The following is an 18,727-nucleotide window of genomic DNA, read 5'->3' as shown; positions in this document are numbered from 1 at the left end:
GGGGCACGTGTGCAGGCTTTTTACTTTCAGTTTGGCTCTGAAGGAGGAGGAGGCTCTCTGGAGGACACACACGCTGCAGCCAGCATCAAGAACACACATGCTGCAGCCAGCATAAAGGACACACACGCAGGATCAGATGTCTTATTAACGGGTAAGTGTCTTATTTTAATTTTTTTTTCAAAAATCGGGGGTGGCTTACTTAATGGGGATGTTTTAAAATCGGGGAAACACGGTACCTACATCAGTAGAGTATGATGAACCTGCTATTACCAATGAATACTACATATATCATTTTCTAAGCAGTTTTTAGAGTCTGATATATTTAGATAGCAAAAATTAGAATGAAAAAATATCTTACAAACTAAATGACTAAATCTGTCAGTATGTGCAAAAGATGAGCCAACAGCTTGTAGTTATAATATTTTTAAATAGCTTTAAATGGGTATCAATTTGTATTTTTTGTCTTCACTACTCATATACAAAAGTGAGGAACATTTGGGAAACACTTCATTATAAAGAAAGCAAACTGTTTTGTGGGCAGAGGTTGTCATTCTTTTACCACCTACCTTAGTCAGAGAACACTTTTCATATTATCTAACAGCAAATAGAACAACTTTAAAAAAATCCTAGTTTTTATAAACTGAACAAGCTTACAGAACTCTATTAAAGTATGTGGTCCCTATTTTTAAAGGAACAACCCCTGTTTACAAGAGCAAAATAAATATTTTCACCATAATAATACACATTTTGAACAAATCAGCTGTAAAAAAAGGTCACGTTTCTACTAAATGCCAGTTTTACCACAATTTACCACATTGAATAAGAGGTGGGAGGCCTAATTACTCTTTAAAGATCACCAGATGGCATTTACCACTTTAAAAATTGGAGAATGTGATAGATCACAATATTGGTGATGTTTTTCAAAACACCCTGTTCATCTGTTTAGAACTAATGTGGAAAGAATATTAATAAGTGGAAACAATGAAAGCGTTTCTGAAAACACCACCAAAAAAAAGTAGTTATTCCTCCTGAATCAAGCGTGTAATCACCAGTTTAAAAGTATTATGGTATCTCTCTGCTCTACTGATTATAAAAAAGGCATTAAAATGGCAATTAGATTAGAAATCTCAAGAACTTGTTTCTGTTCTGAACTTTCTTGTATACCTAGGCCCTTTTAAATGCTAGTTCTAATTTTGCTTCTTAAGATTTAGTCATTGGAGTTAAATAATCATGTTCTGCATTTTGCTTCTAATTTAGAATTAGTGCAGAACCAGCGTAAATATTCCCCTCTAACTATTCATTCCATTCTTTTATTTGATTTCATAAAATAGAACTACCAAACAGCCAGTCTATACAATGATTGTCTGCCCAAAAAAATAAAAAAACAATTGTTCTAGACAGAAATCGAAAGTGCTTACTTTGTATTAGTCTATACATGTTTGCACAGTTCAGCTTTTGTCCAATTCTGTTTTTGCCCTAAGTACTTCTGTCTGTACATTTATTTGTTTCATTTATACAGACATAAGTACCTAGGGGAAAGTAGAAGTACTTAGGTTCAGCTTCTAAGCCTAATGTTATCTGCACTGACTTGCTCCTGAATGTCTAGTATCACTGCACCTATTCTTGTCTGCAGTTGTCTAGCTTTCGAGTCACATGGGTTCCATACTAGAAGTTTTCCTGCCATACCATCTCCTCCGTACCTTAAAAACCTCTGGTAAAGGTGACTTATTACTGCTCTTTAAACCCCAGAAAATCCCATTTCCCAACAATTACCAACATAATATACTCCCTGTTGACCCTGAAAATGTACCTACTTTTTTGCATGTCTACATTGTGTGCAGATTCAGGTTTTTTTTTAGGATGGATTCCAGCTATGATCTTATCATCAGGTTTCCCCACTGCAGGAGCTGCCAAAGCCTGTACATACAGCCAGCAGTACCTTGTTTCCTGTGACACACCCTTTAATCTACTTATATTTACTAAATATTTTTATTTTAGAATACTACTAGAATACCTTTCTGAAACTGTCCTTATTTTATCTTTGCGTCCTTTATTTTTAACTTTCAGAAACTGTCCTTTATTTTTTTATTCACGTGGACTGAACTGCTAATTTCTGCAAAGGCACTAGGAGCTTATGTGCTGTTGTTCATTAATAAACAACTAGCAGGGAGTGGGAAGCTGACAGGGCTGTAGGGGCTAAAGTAGGCATTTCACATAAAGATACAAAATGTCATATTACTAAAATTCAACTGTCCATTGATAAAGTCCCTACTGGCTGTAGAGGCTTTGATATCACTGGGAAACAATTTTGAACAAATTTTTTGTTGACTTCAATTGTTAAGCTTATTTACACTAAAATAGGTATGCTGATTCTGAAAGTGTAGTTAGTTTTCTTATATCACATCAGGTTTTTTCTCTACCACTTATAAATAATGCGATTACTGTAGCGTAGATTTGTATAGGCTATTCATTTACACGCAAGACAGTGTGGTCAGAGGTTTTGCTCTGCTCTAGGTAGTGAATAGGCAAAATATATTTTTCCACTTACACACATATTTCTTTCAGATCATGTCTGGTCTGCTGTTTCTCGTTGTAAATGCCTAACCAACCCTGATTCATTTTGTTATATTTGTGGCAGTTTCACCATTCCCAAAGGGCGAAGATCAGCACATTTGTTGAGCAAGCCTATTTGGCATATTTCAAAGTTAAACTTGGTGATCAAGATAAGTCTTGGGTCCCTCATAAGGTGTGCAAACAGTGTGTTGAGGGTTTACAGGTGTGGACAAAGGGAACACGTGATAAGATGGCATTTGGTATACCAATGGTTTGGCGAGAGCCAGGAGATCATTTCAGTGACTGTTAGTTTTAGTGAAAACTTAAGGATATAACAAGAAAAATAAAGGTAACGTAGAGTATCCTAGTCTACCATCGGCTATACGCCCACTGGCTCACTTTTGAAATCCCAGTGCCGGTTTTCGTTACACTACCCTCTCTTGAACAATATGATTATAGTGATGAACTAGGTGACAACAATGATTAAGAATTTGAAATTGAAGAGGACTCTGTACGTAAGGGATTTGATCAGCATGAGTTGAGTGATTTGGCACGTGATTTGGCACTATGGAAGAAGGCTTCAGAACTCCTAGCATCAAGACTGTATGAGAAAAACTTACTTGAAAAAGAAACAAAGATATCGTACTTTCGAACCAGAGAAATTGAATTTCTGCAGTACTTTAGGACTGACAGTGGCTTTGTGTACTGCCATAGCATACCTGGTTTAATGGAGGAATTGGGAATTCCAATCTATAACTCAACTTAATGGCGACTATTCATCGATAGCTCAAAGCGGAGCTTAAAGTGTATCCTCCTTCACAAGGGCAATATATTTGGGTCAGTCCCATTTGGCTATTCAGTTTCTCTTTATGAAGAATACCCAGTCATAAACAGATTAATTGCAATATCACCAACACAATTGTGTCATCTGTGTTGACCTTAAAATGGTAAGCTTCCTTCTTGGTCAGCAACGCAGATACACCAAATATCCCTGTTATCTGTGCATGTGGGACAGCAGAGCTCATGAGAGGCATTGGGTGGAAAGGAATTGGCCTCCAAGATCTGCCCTAAAACCAGGTTATCCAAACATTCTACATGAGCCACTTGTTGATCGAAAGAATATTATATTCCCGCCTCTTTCCTAGCCTGTCAGTTGAAAAAATAAAGGCCGGTGTGTTTCATGGTCCACAGATTCGTCAGGTCATCAAAGATGAGCATTTCATCAGGACAAGGTCAGAGGTTGAGAAGAATGTTTTGGTTATCACTCAAAGCCAGTCAAATTTTATCACTCAAATTGTCAAGGACTTTTGTGTGGAAACACACAAGCAAATTATTACATGGAAATTGTCCAGAAACTTTTGGGGAGCTACAAAATGCTTGGTTGTAATATGAGCATCAAGGTGAATTTTCCGGATAACCATCTTTCTAACTTTCCGGAAAACCTTGGTGCAGTCAGTGATGAGCAAGGTGAACGATTCCACCATGATTTGAAGGTCATGATAGGACGGTATCAGGGTAGATGGGATGTACATATGATGGCTGACTATTGTTGGAGCATCTGTCGGGATTGTCCTAACACTGAATACTCCAGGAAAAGCTATAAGCTTAAATTTTTACCTTAATCGCTTACCTGATTAAATTTCAAATGTTTTACTGTAAAAGAAATGTCAGAGTAACAATAAATCCTTTGTATGAACAAAATAAATTTAAATGAACAGTACATTCAAGTTATTTCATTATTTTTTCGTTGTATGTAAAATTTGTATGTTTTTTGACAAAAAGAGAGGATACCCTGTATCGTAAAAACTGGATGTGATAGCAAAAAACTGGAGTCATTTCTGCATTCACCACCCAAAAATTAAGATCTAACTCAACAAAAATGGGCTACCCAGTGTATTTAAATGATAAATGTCAGCAGAAGTGGCACATCCACATAAACTGTGGAAGTAAAATCATTTAAATGGCTTTGTAGAATGGAATAGTTGTGTTTAGAGGTGCTTGGGACTGTAAAACACTGATTAATCCAAACCAGAATTTTAGGTTGGAATTCATATTTAAATATATTCATTATTTTAAAAAGAGGGAAAACTGTTATATTTAGCTATTTGTAGGAGTCTGGGACAGTATGAGGATAGGCTCAATTCATTTTTTATGATCTGTTCATCTCTAAATCTGCATAAAGGACAAGATTTTTATGTCTTTGCCAGTTTCTTTATTTTTTACCTTATTTTTTCTTATGCAACACATTTAATTTTTAAACTAATTTTTGGAATCAGGGACAATCTCCATCCATTTTTAATCAATATTTACCTTTAATGGTGATGTTGGTGGTTGTGGGGATGGTGGTACAACTATTGCTGGGCATCAGGATCAGATAGCTGTTACAAGTCATCAATCCATGATCATTTTAATGAATGCCAATTCACTACACGTATTGTTAACAATTACCATTTCTCCTGTCCTGCACATACTGGCTCCAGTTGTACAGGTGTTACCAGTAGATAAAACAAGATCAAAATTGTTCCAGAGAGGAGAAATGTTGTCTAAAAGGAATGTTAAATGACAACTAAAATTATCCAAGCCAAAACATTACAGGGGAATCTTTACCCAAGTCTTCTGGCATATGAGACAGCGCCACTAACCAATACACCACAAAGGATCACAATATGTGCCAGGAGAGCCAATTTCCATCAATTAGGATACTGGTTTTAGCCTGGGGAGTAGGTGTAGCTGAATGCAACCTGCCCTAGTAATAACTATGCATGACACCAAGACTTGATGACTAAAAGAAAGGAGGCAAAAAGCTTCCTGCACTGAATAGGGGTCACTGGGAGAGGGACTGATTATACTTGCAGCTCACTAGACTGAGAAGGGGTACCTGATACAACTTACAGAGCTTCTTCAGGGAAATAGGAAAATTATGTTAATGACAGAAAAAAAGTCTTTACAAGTGCTGGTGGAAAAGTAAGCCTGGGGTTCAACTTTAATGCCGAAATACTGCATTGAACTGTAGCTGAACTATTTTATTTGGATGGTGTATAATGGCACTCAGCTTGATTTTAGGTTTGCAGTTTTACCTTTGAGATACTAATAATAACTTCTAGTTGTAAAAATATAATAACATGAAAAGAGTTAAAAATGCAAACAAAGAAAAGCATGGACTGGACACAGAAACAAAATGTAACCTATTTTAATTGGAAAAACATTATATTTGTGCAAATTAGAAAAGATAACCGTTACATTTACAAACATTCAAATTGTTGTGAAACAACTTTTTAAATTGTCAAGACAACATTAAGGTGTATCTAAATTCTAAACCCACTTCATAGGTTTGGAGAGAATATTTTGTTGTGTGTGTTCCCACTAAGAAGAATGGTATAGAAACCAAGAGTCTTCAGTTGTCATTAGGACGAGAGCGAAGAGGAAACCTTCAATGGGGGACACTTGATTTGATGGAAATCATCTTAAAAGGAAATCACTCACTTTGGAGGAGTTTTCTTCCACTTCATGTTACACATCTGGGTCAAGGAAAAAATAAACTGACATACAATAGGGCTTCACCCCTTCACTACTCGATCCACCAATTTACCAAAAATTATGCTTTAAATATGAATGACTGTAAACTATGTGTGTAGTAGTTTTCAAATGTGTATTTTTTTAAAGCAAATTAGTCAGTTTCTTAAGGAAGCAAGCTGACCACTTCCAGGTTTACTATGAGTAATTTCTGTAAATTATGTCTTGAGAAAGTCCCTGTGGTTACTTGCATAACAACCATTGAAAACACTAATAAAAAGTCAGTTTGCTGGTTTAGTACTTAAACTCCATAATTTCAGATAACAAAAAAAATATACGGTGGATGAAAAAGTGAGACATTCCACGTTCTTCCTGAGTTTTCAGAAGGAAAGAGATAGTGTATTTGTTCCAAATTAACGTACGGTATGATTCTTGTAGTGACGTGGTAATGGCGCGGTAATGAGAAGTGATCAATTCTTCACTACAGTCTTTCACGTTGAGGCAGGTTATTTTAATGCTTCTTTTAAAAGACATTTCAACTTTTCTGTGTCACATTTGGTCATGATAAAAACCTTATGCTTCTTTTTTAGTGTTTCCTGCAGATCCAGAATCATCATCCCCCGGGTCAGCGTGCCATTGAGCTCCACACTTACCGCACAGTGAATAAAATCAGTAACAAAGCTTTCATCTATGGCTGCAGCCATGGCATAAGAATCACAGGGCACAAACCCTTCAGTCCATACCTGCCCTGATTTGCCAGTGCACCTTTCAGTGTATGCGTCAGAATGAGCTGAAATTTTCCTCATAAAGTTTGCCTTCTGGGTGTTCTTGGAGAGCCACTCATTGTAAAATGTCTAGGAAAAAGCATAATACATTACTGATTTTTTTTCAGACATTAGCTGGTACAATAGTTAACAGTAGATTCCAAATATGTACTGCCATGGAAAGCTGATATCCTGTCAAAGGTAACAAAATAGGCAACAGTAGGGGCCTTATCCAGCTGTTACAATTCCTAACCAAGTGAAGTATGAGCTTTTCAATACTTCAGTACTGCTTTTACACATAAAAATTCAATGTATTGCATTTAATACAGTTATTTTGTATTGAATGCAATACAAATAGATTTTGAATTTCCCGCCCAGCCCCGCCCCCCCCAGCAACGTACATCCACCAACGTCACAGGGAACTCCCCGGTGACTCATCGGATGCGGAAGCAGGAAGAAGAAAGAAGACAGAGATTGCGGTGCTGGCTGCCGCGGGACGCCGGTGGATCAGGTAAGGCTCTACTTAATATTACTTTCCCATAGGTTTACATTACCCGAGTGTGACTTAGGGTTACCACTTCTAGCAACTTTTTTCTACCCCGAGTCACACTCGGGGTTACCTCCAGGGAGGTTAATGCTCTCCGAGGCTGGATAGGATACACTTTCCACAGTGAAGCACACTCGGGGTATGTACACCTAGCATTGGAGAGCTTTAATAAATTTTGCCCAATGCCTTACAGTACACCTAAAGATTTGCGTACATACATGATTGGTAATAATGATCAAATATTTCAATATGTGGAGACATACTGATAATATAGACTCAATAAACTGATCATAGTGATTTCCTTCATATACTGGCAGTGTTCTCTAAGTAAGAAACCAACGTTAAGTACCATTGTACAATAGGCACTGTAGTATGTTGCCATCTTGCAGAGGCACACTTTTATAGATGTATTTCTTATCTGTTTACTCAACACAGACCAATCTTTTATATTTTACAAAGAAGTGCAGGGTTTATATTGTGTTTCTGTGCACTTAAATTATTACAATAAAATTAATAACTATTACATATTTTAAAATTTAATTTTAGTGTAATTTTTTACTAAAAATTGCTGCACGAAAATTGTGAGACCAAAAAACATCTTTTTATTCCACAGGGCTTTTGCCTTCAAAAAATACATTGTTTCAGTGGCTGTAAGTAATTTATGGGCCAGTAGGCTCAAACATAATATGGCCAGCATAAGTATTACCAGTCCCCACCCATGACTGCTTTAGACATTAACAAAACTGTTTCCCCCTAGATTTTGTCTAAGTTTTTCCTGTGCCCTAAAAACACTAAATAAAAATCTGATTAGGTTACCAAGGGTAGAACAACCTTTTATACATTTGAGCCAAATACAGCTAAAACTTGAAGTCCAGGATCCACGTATCACATCTCTACAGTAAAGCTTGGTAAAGCTCTGACACAGATCTATTAGGAATGTAACAAATATCTAAAGCAGAGCTTGAATTTCCACAATCATATATATATATATATATATATATATATATATATATATACACACACATACACTGTATATATAAACAAAAAATACAAAAAGTGTTTCATCTTACCCAAGGCAGCATATTTTTGTAAGTGAATTCCCAAGTAGAAATTTGTGTTGGACAATCAAAGCCATTTAGGACTATGTAAGCAGCTTCTGGATCACATGCAAAGTTGAATTCACCACAAGCCGTGAGGTTTCCTCGGGCTAATATATAGGATAATATAAGAATAAATAAGATAATTAAATAATAAAAAACAGTTAGTTTGGAAAAGCAGTATTGTCAACCTGAAAATAACCCTAAACAAAACTTCCCTAAAATGTAAAGAATATAATAATAAAATATTAGTTCACCTGTCTAAACAAATCTAATGGCATCTCTGTAGAGTTTACAGATTTGAGAGTCTAAAGCCACATACATACCGGCAATAATAATCGTTGGAAAGTATCTTTCACAATCCTTTCCAAGGACTAGCACTGGACAATGCATGAACGAGTTCTGTACATACAGCACCGTTCTGCTCTATGGAGAGGGGAGGGGGAGAATGACGGAGCGGTACCCTGCTGCACGCTCTCCCCCTTCCCTTGCATTAGGATCGTTAGTCGTCCATCGTCCGTGGATCTGCCAGGACGGTCGTTTGAACGATGGACAACTGGCGCTGTACATACACCAGATTTTCACCTGATATGGGCCAAGTCGAATATCCGGGGAGAACCATTGGACATGTGTACGTAGCTTTAGTCAGAATGTACAGAACTCATCCAGTTACATACATCTGGCACCAGTAAACCCGCTTTCAACCTTTATCTAAAGATTTTTTTTTTTTTTTAGGATTCCTTATTTACATAGTATAACACTGGGAAAATCAATGTGTACGTCAAGTAGAGAAATTATATTCCAAATGAGCAAAATAGGTGTCAGACCCCCAATACCTAATCAAACCTATCAGACTGATACAGATAATCCGACCAGACAAGGAGGATAAACAATCAATGTATACAAAAACTATACTGACTGTAGACTCTCTAACCTTTCAATCCTTAGAACTAATCCAGGATTATTATGGGATGTTTGCCCTGGCTTTCCAAAACAAGATTATTAATGCATTAAGCAAGAAAAGAGAAGGGACATTTGTGAGGCTTGTAGCAGAGTAAGGAGAAAACATTAAAGGGAACCAAGCAATGCGCTATACCCCAGCCCCTTGAATCAATACACATAACCTGAACATATAAATGAGAAGAGATCTTGGAATACAAATATTTACTCATGTTGCAGAGTAGTTACATGATGTAAAGGCAGGAAACTGACTTTTCAGAACAAAAAAAAGAGGTATATATCAGAAGAGAGATATCCCTAGGGAACATAAGAAAGCGCCAAAACCTTCAGGACTTTTCCATCCCATCCACACCACACACTCTGATCTAACAAGAAGCCTATACACATAGCCTAAAGAGACTGCAGTCATCAAACTTTTGGAATGTTTTTACTTTTTTAAATTCATGGGAATATAAAGGGAAACAATGGATGGGGGAGGGAGAAGGAGAACAATAGAAGTAGAAGGAAAAGAACCGGGGGTGGAAAAGGGGAATTGGGGCAGTAAAAAGGCCAGTGCTGGCTACATGTCTACTTCTAGTGTCCAGCATCACCACCACTGACACTGGTGAAAGCCTATTCTGGGAAGTGACTGCACATGGTGCGAGTCAGAAAAATCCTGATTCCTTTAAAGAGTTATGCTTATAGGCTAACCGAACAATTAGAGTATGGGGGAGAGTATTAACATCTGAGATAATAGAGAAAACATACGTGGTAGTGGTACCATGTCCACAGGTAAGGCCATACTGGGGAATCTGAAACAGATATATGAAAACTTGCTGAGCTGACACATGTGCCTTGTGATTCCATGTGGCCTCATGGAGAGTCAGAAGTTGTGTTAGGCTCTATCTGTGTTTGGGTGCCCAGCAGGTGAATGTAATGAGGAAGAAAATGTTGCTATTAATCATTCGATATAAACACTTAGATATAAACTGCTCTATCATAAATATAGCCAGATGTACAGATGTTGGACAATACTGTGAAAAATATTATATGTTATAACAGAAACATGCAAACCATTTTCACAAATGTTTACTTTGTTTACAATCTTTGTTAGAGTTTCTTTTTTAGGTAATGTAATATACTGCAGCTTACCAGTTTACCAGCTTTCCAGATGTGGCAGTATTTTTGTAGCTTCCTTCCCACAATATTATCTTTCTTTTGTAAACTACTAATTTTTCCATTTACTATGTTTGTGTGGCTTTAAAAATGAAATAAAAATGTTTAATACTCACATTCCATGTTACCTCCCATAATGAAAAGGCTTTTGATTTTCTGTGGAAAAGTTGGATCCATATTGAGGGCTAATGCCAGGTTTGTCAAGGGACCAGTTGCAACAAGAGTGACCTAATATAAAAGAACACAAACTAAAAATAAGGTATGCTAGCAATATTACCAAAACAGTCTCACATTTCTATAAATATTACATCGTTTTACCTCAAAGATTATTTACATAATCAGATGAATAATATTATATTACAAACCAAAATGAGCCTTTTATGATATACGGTATTTTTTATTGTAATAATCTACAAATCCACTAAAAAGGGAAGCATCTAGCAGAGCAAGATCACTTCTTGAGACTTAAAAAGACATATGCAAGGTATTTCAAATATATATATTGCATACAGTCCTAAACCTAGCCTGCTCGCTAGAGTACCAGAACACAGACTCTCAACATAGAAAACCCACATATGCTCCATAATTTGGAATAATGTCTGCTGTCCAAATACCAGGAAAGTGGAAATTGGACCGTTTTGCCCCTGTAGGCCTGAAGTTACCCTCTGCTATGACAGCACAATATGTGAAGACCTGAGTGTAAAGCTGCGTACACACTTCCAATTTTTATCGTTCAAAATGAACGACGAACGAACGACGAACGATCGATTGGGCAAAAATCGTTCGTAAAAAAAGTAACCAACGACGCCGACGAACTAGGAAAGTCGTTGGAAACGAACGACTGGACCGGCGGATCGGATTGGACCACGATCGTTGACGTCGTTCGTGTGTACAATCGTTCGTCGATCGTCCATGGTCTGAGCATGCGTGACGAACGAACGTTCGTTCACTTCCTGTCGTGCACGTCACTCCCTCTATCGTTCAAACGATCGTATCTATTGTGTGTACAATATCTACGAACGATCGTGTCGTTATCTGTATGTGCAGGATCGGTGCTATACGATCGTTCGTAGATATCGTGCAGGATCGTTCGTCGTTCGTTTAACAACGATAATAATTGGAAGTGTGTACGTAGCTTAAGGATAGCATGTTAAGTGTTTATATGTGGCCTCAGATGTATGTCACTATAAAATGAACAGCACGGGGCAGACACAGCATCTTGAAAAACATTTCATGCATGATGAGGCACATAGAATGTTCAGTTTATTTATACATGTGCAATAAACAATGTCCATTATTTGGTTAACCAAAATAAAAATGAATATTCAAATTCTTTGGTGGTTAAAGCAGTACTAAATCAATGAATCACTAAAATCACTTAAAAGCTTAATCTACATAAAGTCCATAGATAGTGAGCATCTCGATAGAAAATACTCCTTTTCTTTGCCAATTTTTCTACATCATGCTGGTGTGATGCACATGTAAAGTCACTGCTAAATTTTTGTCTAATTTTGTCCATATTTCCATGCAAAAGCGGTACAATTTTTTGCATGGAAATTTTTTTTACATTGTAGGTCTATATTTCTTAGGCATAACACACCGAAATATGTCCAATAGTTAATACATTTAATAATAAACTTTAAAAAAAAAACACAAAAATCTGTTAAAAAAATAAATAAAAAAAAAGTGAAACCTGTAATATAACTGTACAGCATATATATATATATATATATATATATATATATATATGAAGATTTCTTTGTATTGGACTCAAAATACAGCTATTTTGTATTGAATCCAATACAAAATTATTTCAATTTCCCGCTGCTCCTCCCGCCCGCACCGACGTCCCGGGAAACCCTGGAAATCTTATCTGCATTTCGTGGCTGGAGATCGGAGGAGGAGGACGTATCCCCGGGACCTGTGGGAACCAGCAGCACGACAGGGGATGCCGAGGGAACAAGGTAAGTGGGTTTTTTTTATGTTTTTGGGCACCCCGAGTGTGACTCCAATTCCAATACCAATTTTTGCATGGAAAATTTGTCCCGAGTCACACTCGGGAACACCGTTAAGGGGGGTTAAAAACTAAAATTTGTTCTAGAACATCCTTGAGGAACACTTCAATTCGTGATGTGATAAATAATGAGGTCAATATTGTATATGGAAAGCACTTGATTAAAAAGTGATCAATGTTACTTTTAGGATATATTTATTTTATGAAGAATTAATTAAGACATCACTTTTTTTGATATTGTACATGGAAAGTCCCATGAATATATTATTCAAAAATTTATTAAGAATGTGGTACGAATAAAAACAGGACCTATATAACAACTAAAAACGTGTTCTACACTGGGGGATGTCAGTTCCCATCCCAGTAGTACTGTCCTACAAAAAGGGAAGAGCTAGAACTTAAAATGGAATTGCTTTAAAGTACAGAGGGTTGGTATAGCATCAATTCCTTTAGCATATCATACTAACGCTATGTACACACATCAGACGATTCTCGCCCGAAAAATACATGTACATAGAGCAGAAAGGCGCTGTATGTACAATGCTCGTTAATTCAAAACAATCTAATGTGTGTGCACACCCTAATTCCAATGGTTTGCCATTGCCAACAGGCAACAAATATACATCATCTATGATAATGAAAGAAAACAAATACTGTTCCAGTGACATGTAGGTACATACAGTATCTGTCAGCAGAACTGAAATGTTACAAGGGCAAGTCTGGGAAATAATTATCAGTGATGGTTATTCTAAAAAAAGGCATAATAGATTAAAAGTCCCCTTTAAAGCAAAATAAAACTAAACTAAATTGTTTAAACAATTTGGAAAACATCATTTCAGAAAAGAATGAAAATCTCTTTGTGAATTAACTAAAGCTAGGTTATAAAACTATAATATAGAACAACATTTCTCACCTGCCCAGGATGTTCACTGGCTATTCTCAGCATAGCAAGAACTGCATGTTCTTTGCTCAAGGCTTCAACACCGGGGAAATCAAGATCTGGTACATCACCCAAGCCATCTACTCCATGATACTCACTAGCATGGATATTCTTTCCAAGTAGTGGTCTGCTTGCTCCACAAAATACAGGAATCTAAAATACAAAAACAAATTAATATAAGATGAAAGTAAATCCCTTAAAACAGTGGTCTATAGTTCCTTGATATACAATTTTATCTGTGATACACAATCTGTAAGGATTCAATGATATACACTGTTTTAACAATTTTGTTTGTTATACACAATCTGTAAGGATTCAAATACAAAGAAAGTGAATAATGCCATAAACAGAAAACTATAATTTCCTCGCAGTTTTAAGTTAAACATGTCGAGTAAAAATACATCAATAAATGTTAAACTTCGTTATATGGTATTCATCCTCAGATAGTTTTCCATGAGTTTGAGAAAGCCCCTAGATTCCTGGTCCACACTACACACAGAACCTAGAGTTCTGTCTGCTACAAAGGTAAACCCACCCTCTAAGACAAGATTCTACCGAAATAAAAATTCAGTATAAGAGCTTTGACTGAGCACTGAAGTTTCAGCATAAGTCTATGAAATGTGAACTTATTTCTAGGCACTGTTCTCCCTAGGCAGAAGTGAATCACCTGGCAATATTCACTTCCTGCCTACCTGGCTGGCATCAACCAGCTGCTTAATGTAGGCTTCCTGCAGAAACAGCAGTCAGTGAACCTGGGATGATTAAGATATTTATTTATTAAAATGGGACATACTAAATGGCAGGGGATTGGAAAAATGAAACAAAATATAGGGGGAGTAGAAGGCTGACACGGGTATAGTAGATAAACACAAACACACTATATTGCGTGTGTTGCCTGCCCACTTTTGACCATCCGGCTACAGCTGCCCCCCACCTGGCTGAAAAAGATTTTTGGGGATTTCACTACCAGGGTTAGTGGGGCCTAAAGCCAAGTGCATACTATTGCAGTATGTTAATGTGCATTATGCCTCTTTTGTAATGATAAGGCGGCTCATAAAAAGAAAGAGAAAAAGAAATAAAAACCTAAGAAAGGTTACTCGTGTTACCAAAAACCTCTATAAACAAATATTCTATAGACAATACTTAATGTATGCATCTAGAATCCACAGACCTCAAGTCTATTGCAGCATTTCAAAACACAAAGAACATTCCTGCAGACATTTTCTATGGTAGAGTTTCCATGACAGCAGGTAATACCCAAGACTTCGACATTAGGAGCTGCCAGGGCCAACATAAGTGCTTGGGCATCGTCCACTCCACAATCCACATCCACCAGTAACTTCTTAGCCATTGCACGTATTTCTGAAAGAACAAAAACAATGCTGATATAAACCGAAAATGCCACTTCCGCAGCATAATATCCTCACCTCTGATGAAGGCTCTGGTGAAGACCGGGCAGCTGCTTAGACTCTGCACCTGCGCATGGGCATGTCCCTGCCAACTGGGCTGGTGAAACTACAGGTCCACCATCCTGCCCTGTGGCCCCATGACAGTAGGTACCCTTGGAGGCTCTGTACACCCAGTTTTTTTTTTCGTTTTTTTTAAAGGGTGGCATTTTTAAGCTTATATAAAATATTTGTCTAGCCTTTGTAAAGTAAAATTTTGAGTTTAGGTTCACTTTATAAAATAATTTTCTAGCCTTTGTAAAGTAAAATTTTGAGTTTAGTTTCGCTTTAGTTATATGGATAGCAAAGGCACCAACAGACATGCCCTATACATGACTGGATTGCTATAACAATCAGGGCCAGTACTCTGCGTATCACAAATGCTACCTGTCACTGCATCATTCAAACTAATGTTGTGTCTAACAGTGACACCTGGTTGGTTCCCTCCACAGCCTGTTCATTTTTAATGGTAAAATAATAAACCAAAAACTAAACTGCTACAAGAATTGGGTGGCAATTTTCCTGATCTTGTTGGTGTTCGGTACAACATGCCAAGTGTGGTAATGGCATCTAATCCTGCTAATGTGATGCTATGGCTAAGTGTCAGCAGATAGAAGGGAAGATGGCATCACCTGCACTCCAAACTACAGGATTCTTGCTTTATTGTAAGATGCTTCATAGATCAGGAAAATTGTCAAATCAATAACATACATAACAAGGCTCAACATTGATTCTGACCTTTTATAAACAGGCTCTTCTCTTGGCACACTCACAAATGTTGTAGTTATAGCCCAAATTCTATCTTGAGGCTAAATCACATGTTAACGTTGTGATTTTGTGCAAAGCATGACTTGCTTTTTGATTACAGGTAGTCCCTGGGTTAAGGACATCCGACATACATCTTACATACTGACACCTCCTAGATATGAACGGGGCTTCCCTGCTCACTCTGTGCAGAAGGAAGGCTTAAAGGGGGTGGGAGGGGGCGGTTTGCATGATTTGCAGAAGAAATCTTTTGCTAAACACAGCTGAGGTTGGGGGTGATCTTAGGGGGAAACACAGCTGAGGTTGGGGGTGATCTTAGGGGGGGGGGGTAAGTTCTTCTGCAGCCTCTTGTAACTCTCTAATGACCAAGACAAACTCTGCAGTTGTTTTTTTTTGCATATGAAAGCACAGCTTGCTCCAGAAGTTAATGGATGTCTAGGCTCCATAAAGATTTTTTTTCGCTTTGTTTGTGATTAGCTCACAGTGAGGATTTTATACAGTAACTGACACCATGCTGCCTAAAAATATGTTGAGACAAACATCTGTCCTAATTGCATTTATTAAAATAATGTACATGTTCTGACTTACATACAAATTCAACATAAGAACAAACTCAACTACAGTCCCTATCTTGTGTGTAACCCGGGGACTACCTGTATAAACTACTAATCAAAAGAAGGTATATGGGGAAAAAATGCTGCCTATAAAAGCGGTCGCCAACTGGTGGTCCGTGGCTCTGTCCCCGTATAGACACAACCCGCCCACTCCCCCATCGCAGGCTCAGAACTGCTTGCTAAACATCCTGGGGGGACAGTAGCACAGTGGGCACACAGACCCTTTTATACAATGAAAAAACATTTCTTTTTTACTTTTTTTTTTTGGGGGGGGGGGGGAGGACTCCTCCCACCATGGCGGTAAAGACTGAAGGAAAAACCGCAGGCTCCTGGGAAACATACGTCACATTTCTAAGGAGGCTGTGGGCTGCTCATTTTGCACATGTTTCAGATTGGGCATGTGTCATCAGGGGCATTCCTAAAATATTTTAAAAAAGTGCACAATCCCAATGTTATATTTTTTACATTTTCAGAAGACGCATTATGATGTAACACCTGCACAGTATGAGTTCAGGTGACATGAGAAAAACTTGGAAAAAAGAAAATGCCAGCACAATGGACACAATGGTGAGCCCCATAAAGAAGAGGGAAGCTGAGCGAGGACTCCCTAGGCTCGGTTTGAGGATGGATGATGAGCTTGTCATCGGTAAAGGTAATTGACTGGCCATATCAGCCGTGCAGTTTATTTGAAGCGACACACTTTTTGTATTAGGCGTTTTCTCAATAAAGAATACGAGACTTGTATACAACTTATATACAACTCACCCATTTATCAATTGTACAGGGATTTGTGAATCAAGGATTGAGTTTGTATAGCGTTCATGTCAGTGATTTGCTCACTAGCGATTGGTAAATACACATTGATGAAAGCGATTTGTTGCAAAGGCCTCCAACCTATGAAAGAAGCACTAATGTAGCCTGTAGCTGCAACAAAGCACTTATGGATGAATCACCAGCCACTATTATGATCAAAGATCACTGCCATGAGTGAAGAATTGCAGCTACAAATCTCCCACATGACAGCCCTGACTGCCTTCTTACAACAGAGATACTGGGTGTGCGTATATATATATATAGATATAGATATATATATACACACACACACACACACACACACACACACACATATATATATAATAATTATGTAACAACTCTATATCTGTGGGACTTAATGTACAATTAAAAAATAAAATCACTTTTTATAAGACTTCATTAAAACAGTAAAAACACACAATATATAATTCATACAAAAGTCAAACCATCTTTTAACCAATTGTTTTATAAATAATGTATGTGTTTCTCAACGCGTTTCGCTAGTATAGCATCAACACGAGAAACCCCAATGGCAGTATAGTCTATAATAGAGAATACAGCTCGTTAAATTATCTGATACAGGTTCACATTCAAATATCCGGCAACCTCCAGCCCTGAGAAGTGCAGAAATTCCGAAAATTACGGATTTTTGAATTGCCTATAATTATAATGTAATAGCGCCATCTAGTGGCAACTGACAGAACTACACCCGAATAGAATCAGCTTCTTTCTCTATGAGAATGCAAGGGCTATTCATGCCGGCAAACTGAAGGATCCGGATTATCGATGGCCGGATTTTCATTAATATATGCTAAAACCATCACTCCTTATAGACTGTACATATATATCACCAACACATTACTGAGCAACTTAATGTAAATTCCAACAACTCAAATATACAAGGAAATAACTACACTGAACATGCATTCACCAATTTCCATATATCCATGAACATTCTCTCACTGCATTATAGCATGGCATAGCACAATCTGCAGAGTATCAGAGTGCAGAGTAATGTCTCCTACCTTGGCCCTCTCCTCTTATATCACTGAATACCCAGCGGCCCGACATTCAGCATGCAGCAAGTTTGTGACGTCATGACCTGTTGCTGCATAATCCCTCCAAGAGGCAGCTCCTTCCCTGTGACCATCACGTGGGTGCCGCCTCTCTACTCAGCAAGGGAACATTAACCCTTGCCTCTCCCTCTAGTGAGGATCTAAGAGCTCAATAGGGCTGTATAACTGGCAAATGTGGGATCAGAATTTATTGCCATACATATGCACAACAGAAAAAACACAAATACGAAAACAAACCTAATTACATACAATTTTACAATTTTTTTTTTAATTTAAAAAATGATGAATATTTTTTATATAATATACTAATGTTGTATTATTGACCCATATTGCCATGGGGGCGGCACCCTCTTAATAAATGTACCATTTGTAAGAGATACTTATAAATTATAATGTCAGAAGGTTCTCCTTTGCCCGGCATCTTATCAATGATTGCAGCTGTGTCCACATTCATCCAGAAGAGTGTGCCAT

General features: G+C 37.6%; 1 protein-coding gene across 1 annotated transcript; it reads right to left on the bottom strand.

Annotated features, from left to right (window-relative positions):
* Nucleotides 1-5,727: 5,727 nt before the first annotated feature.
* Nucleotides 5,728-18,314, bottom strand: LOC140331166 (inosine-uridine preferring nucleoside hydrolase-like). The gene is made up of 6 exons (XM_072411935.1): nucleotides 18,206-18,314; nucleotides 14,715-14,905; nucleotides 13,517-13,696; nucleotides 10,706-10,817; nucleotides 8,448-8,584; nucleotides 5,728-6,920 (listed from the first exon to the last, which is right to left on the bottom strand). The coding sequence occupies exons 1-6, from the start codon at nucleotides 18,249-18,251 to the stop codon at nucleotides 6,573-6,575; spliced, it is 1,014 nt and encodes a 337-aa protein (XP_072268036.1). The 5' UTR covers nucleotides 18,252-18,314; the 3' UTR covers nucleotides 5,728-6,572.
* Nucleotides 18,315-18,727: the final 413 nt, after the last annotated feature.

Source organism: Pyxicephalus adspersus, chromosome 1, assembly GCF_032062135.1.
Source record: "Pyxicephalus adspersus chromosome 1, UCB_Pads_2.0, whole genome shotgun sequence".
In the NCBI taxonomy this organism is placed as follows: Eukaryota; Metazoa; Chordata; class Amphibia; order Anura; family Pyxicephalidae; genus Pyxicephalus; species Pyxicephalus adspersus.
This window is presented reverse-complemented; position numbering and strand designations above follow the sequence as displayed.

Bases quoted from the DNA above. Each gene is read 5' to 3' on its own strand.
- LOC140331166 (XM_072411935.1), bottom strand. From the start codon at position 18,251: ATGTCGGGCCGCTGGGTATTCAGTGATATAAGAGGAGAGGGCCAAG. The intron at 13,697-14,714 runs GTCTGTGGATTC...TTTGTATTTTAG, and splicing joins AATGCTGCAATAGACTTGAG to ATTCCTGTATTTTGTGGAGC. The intron at 8,585-10,705 runs GTGAGTATTAAA...CCTATATATTAG, and splicing joins TATGGGAGGTAACATGGAAT to CCCGAGGAAACCTCACGGCT.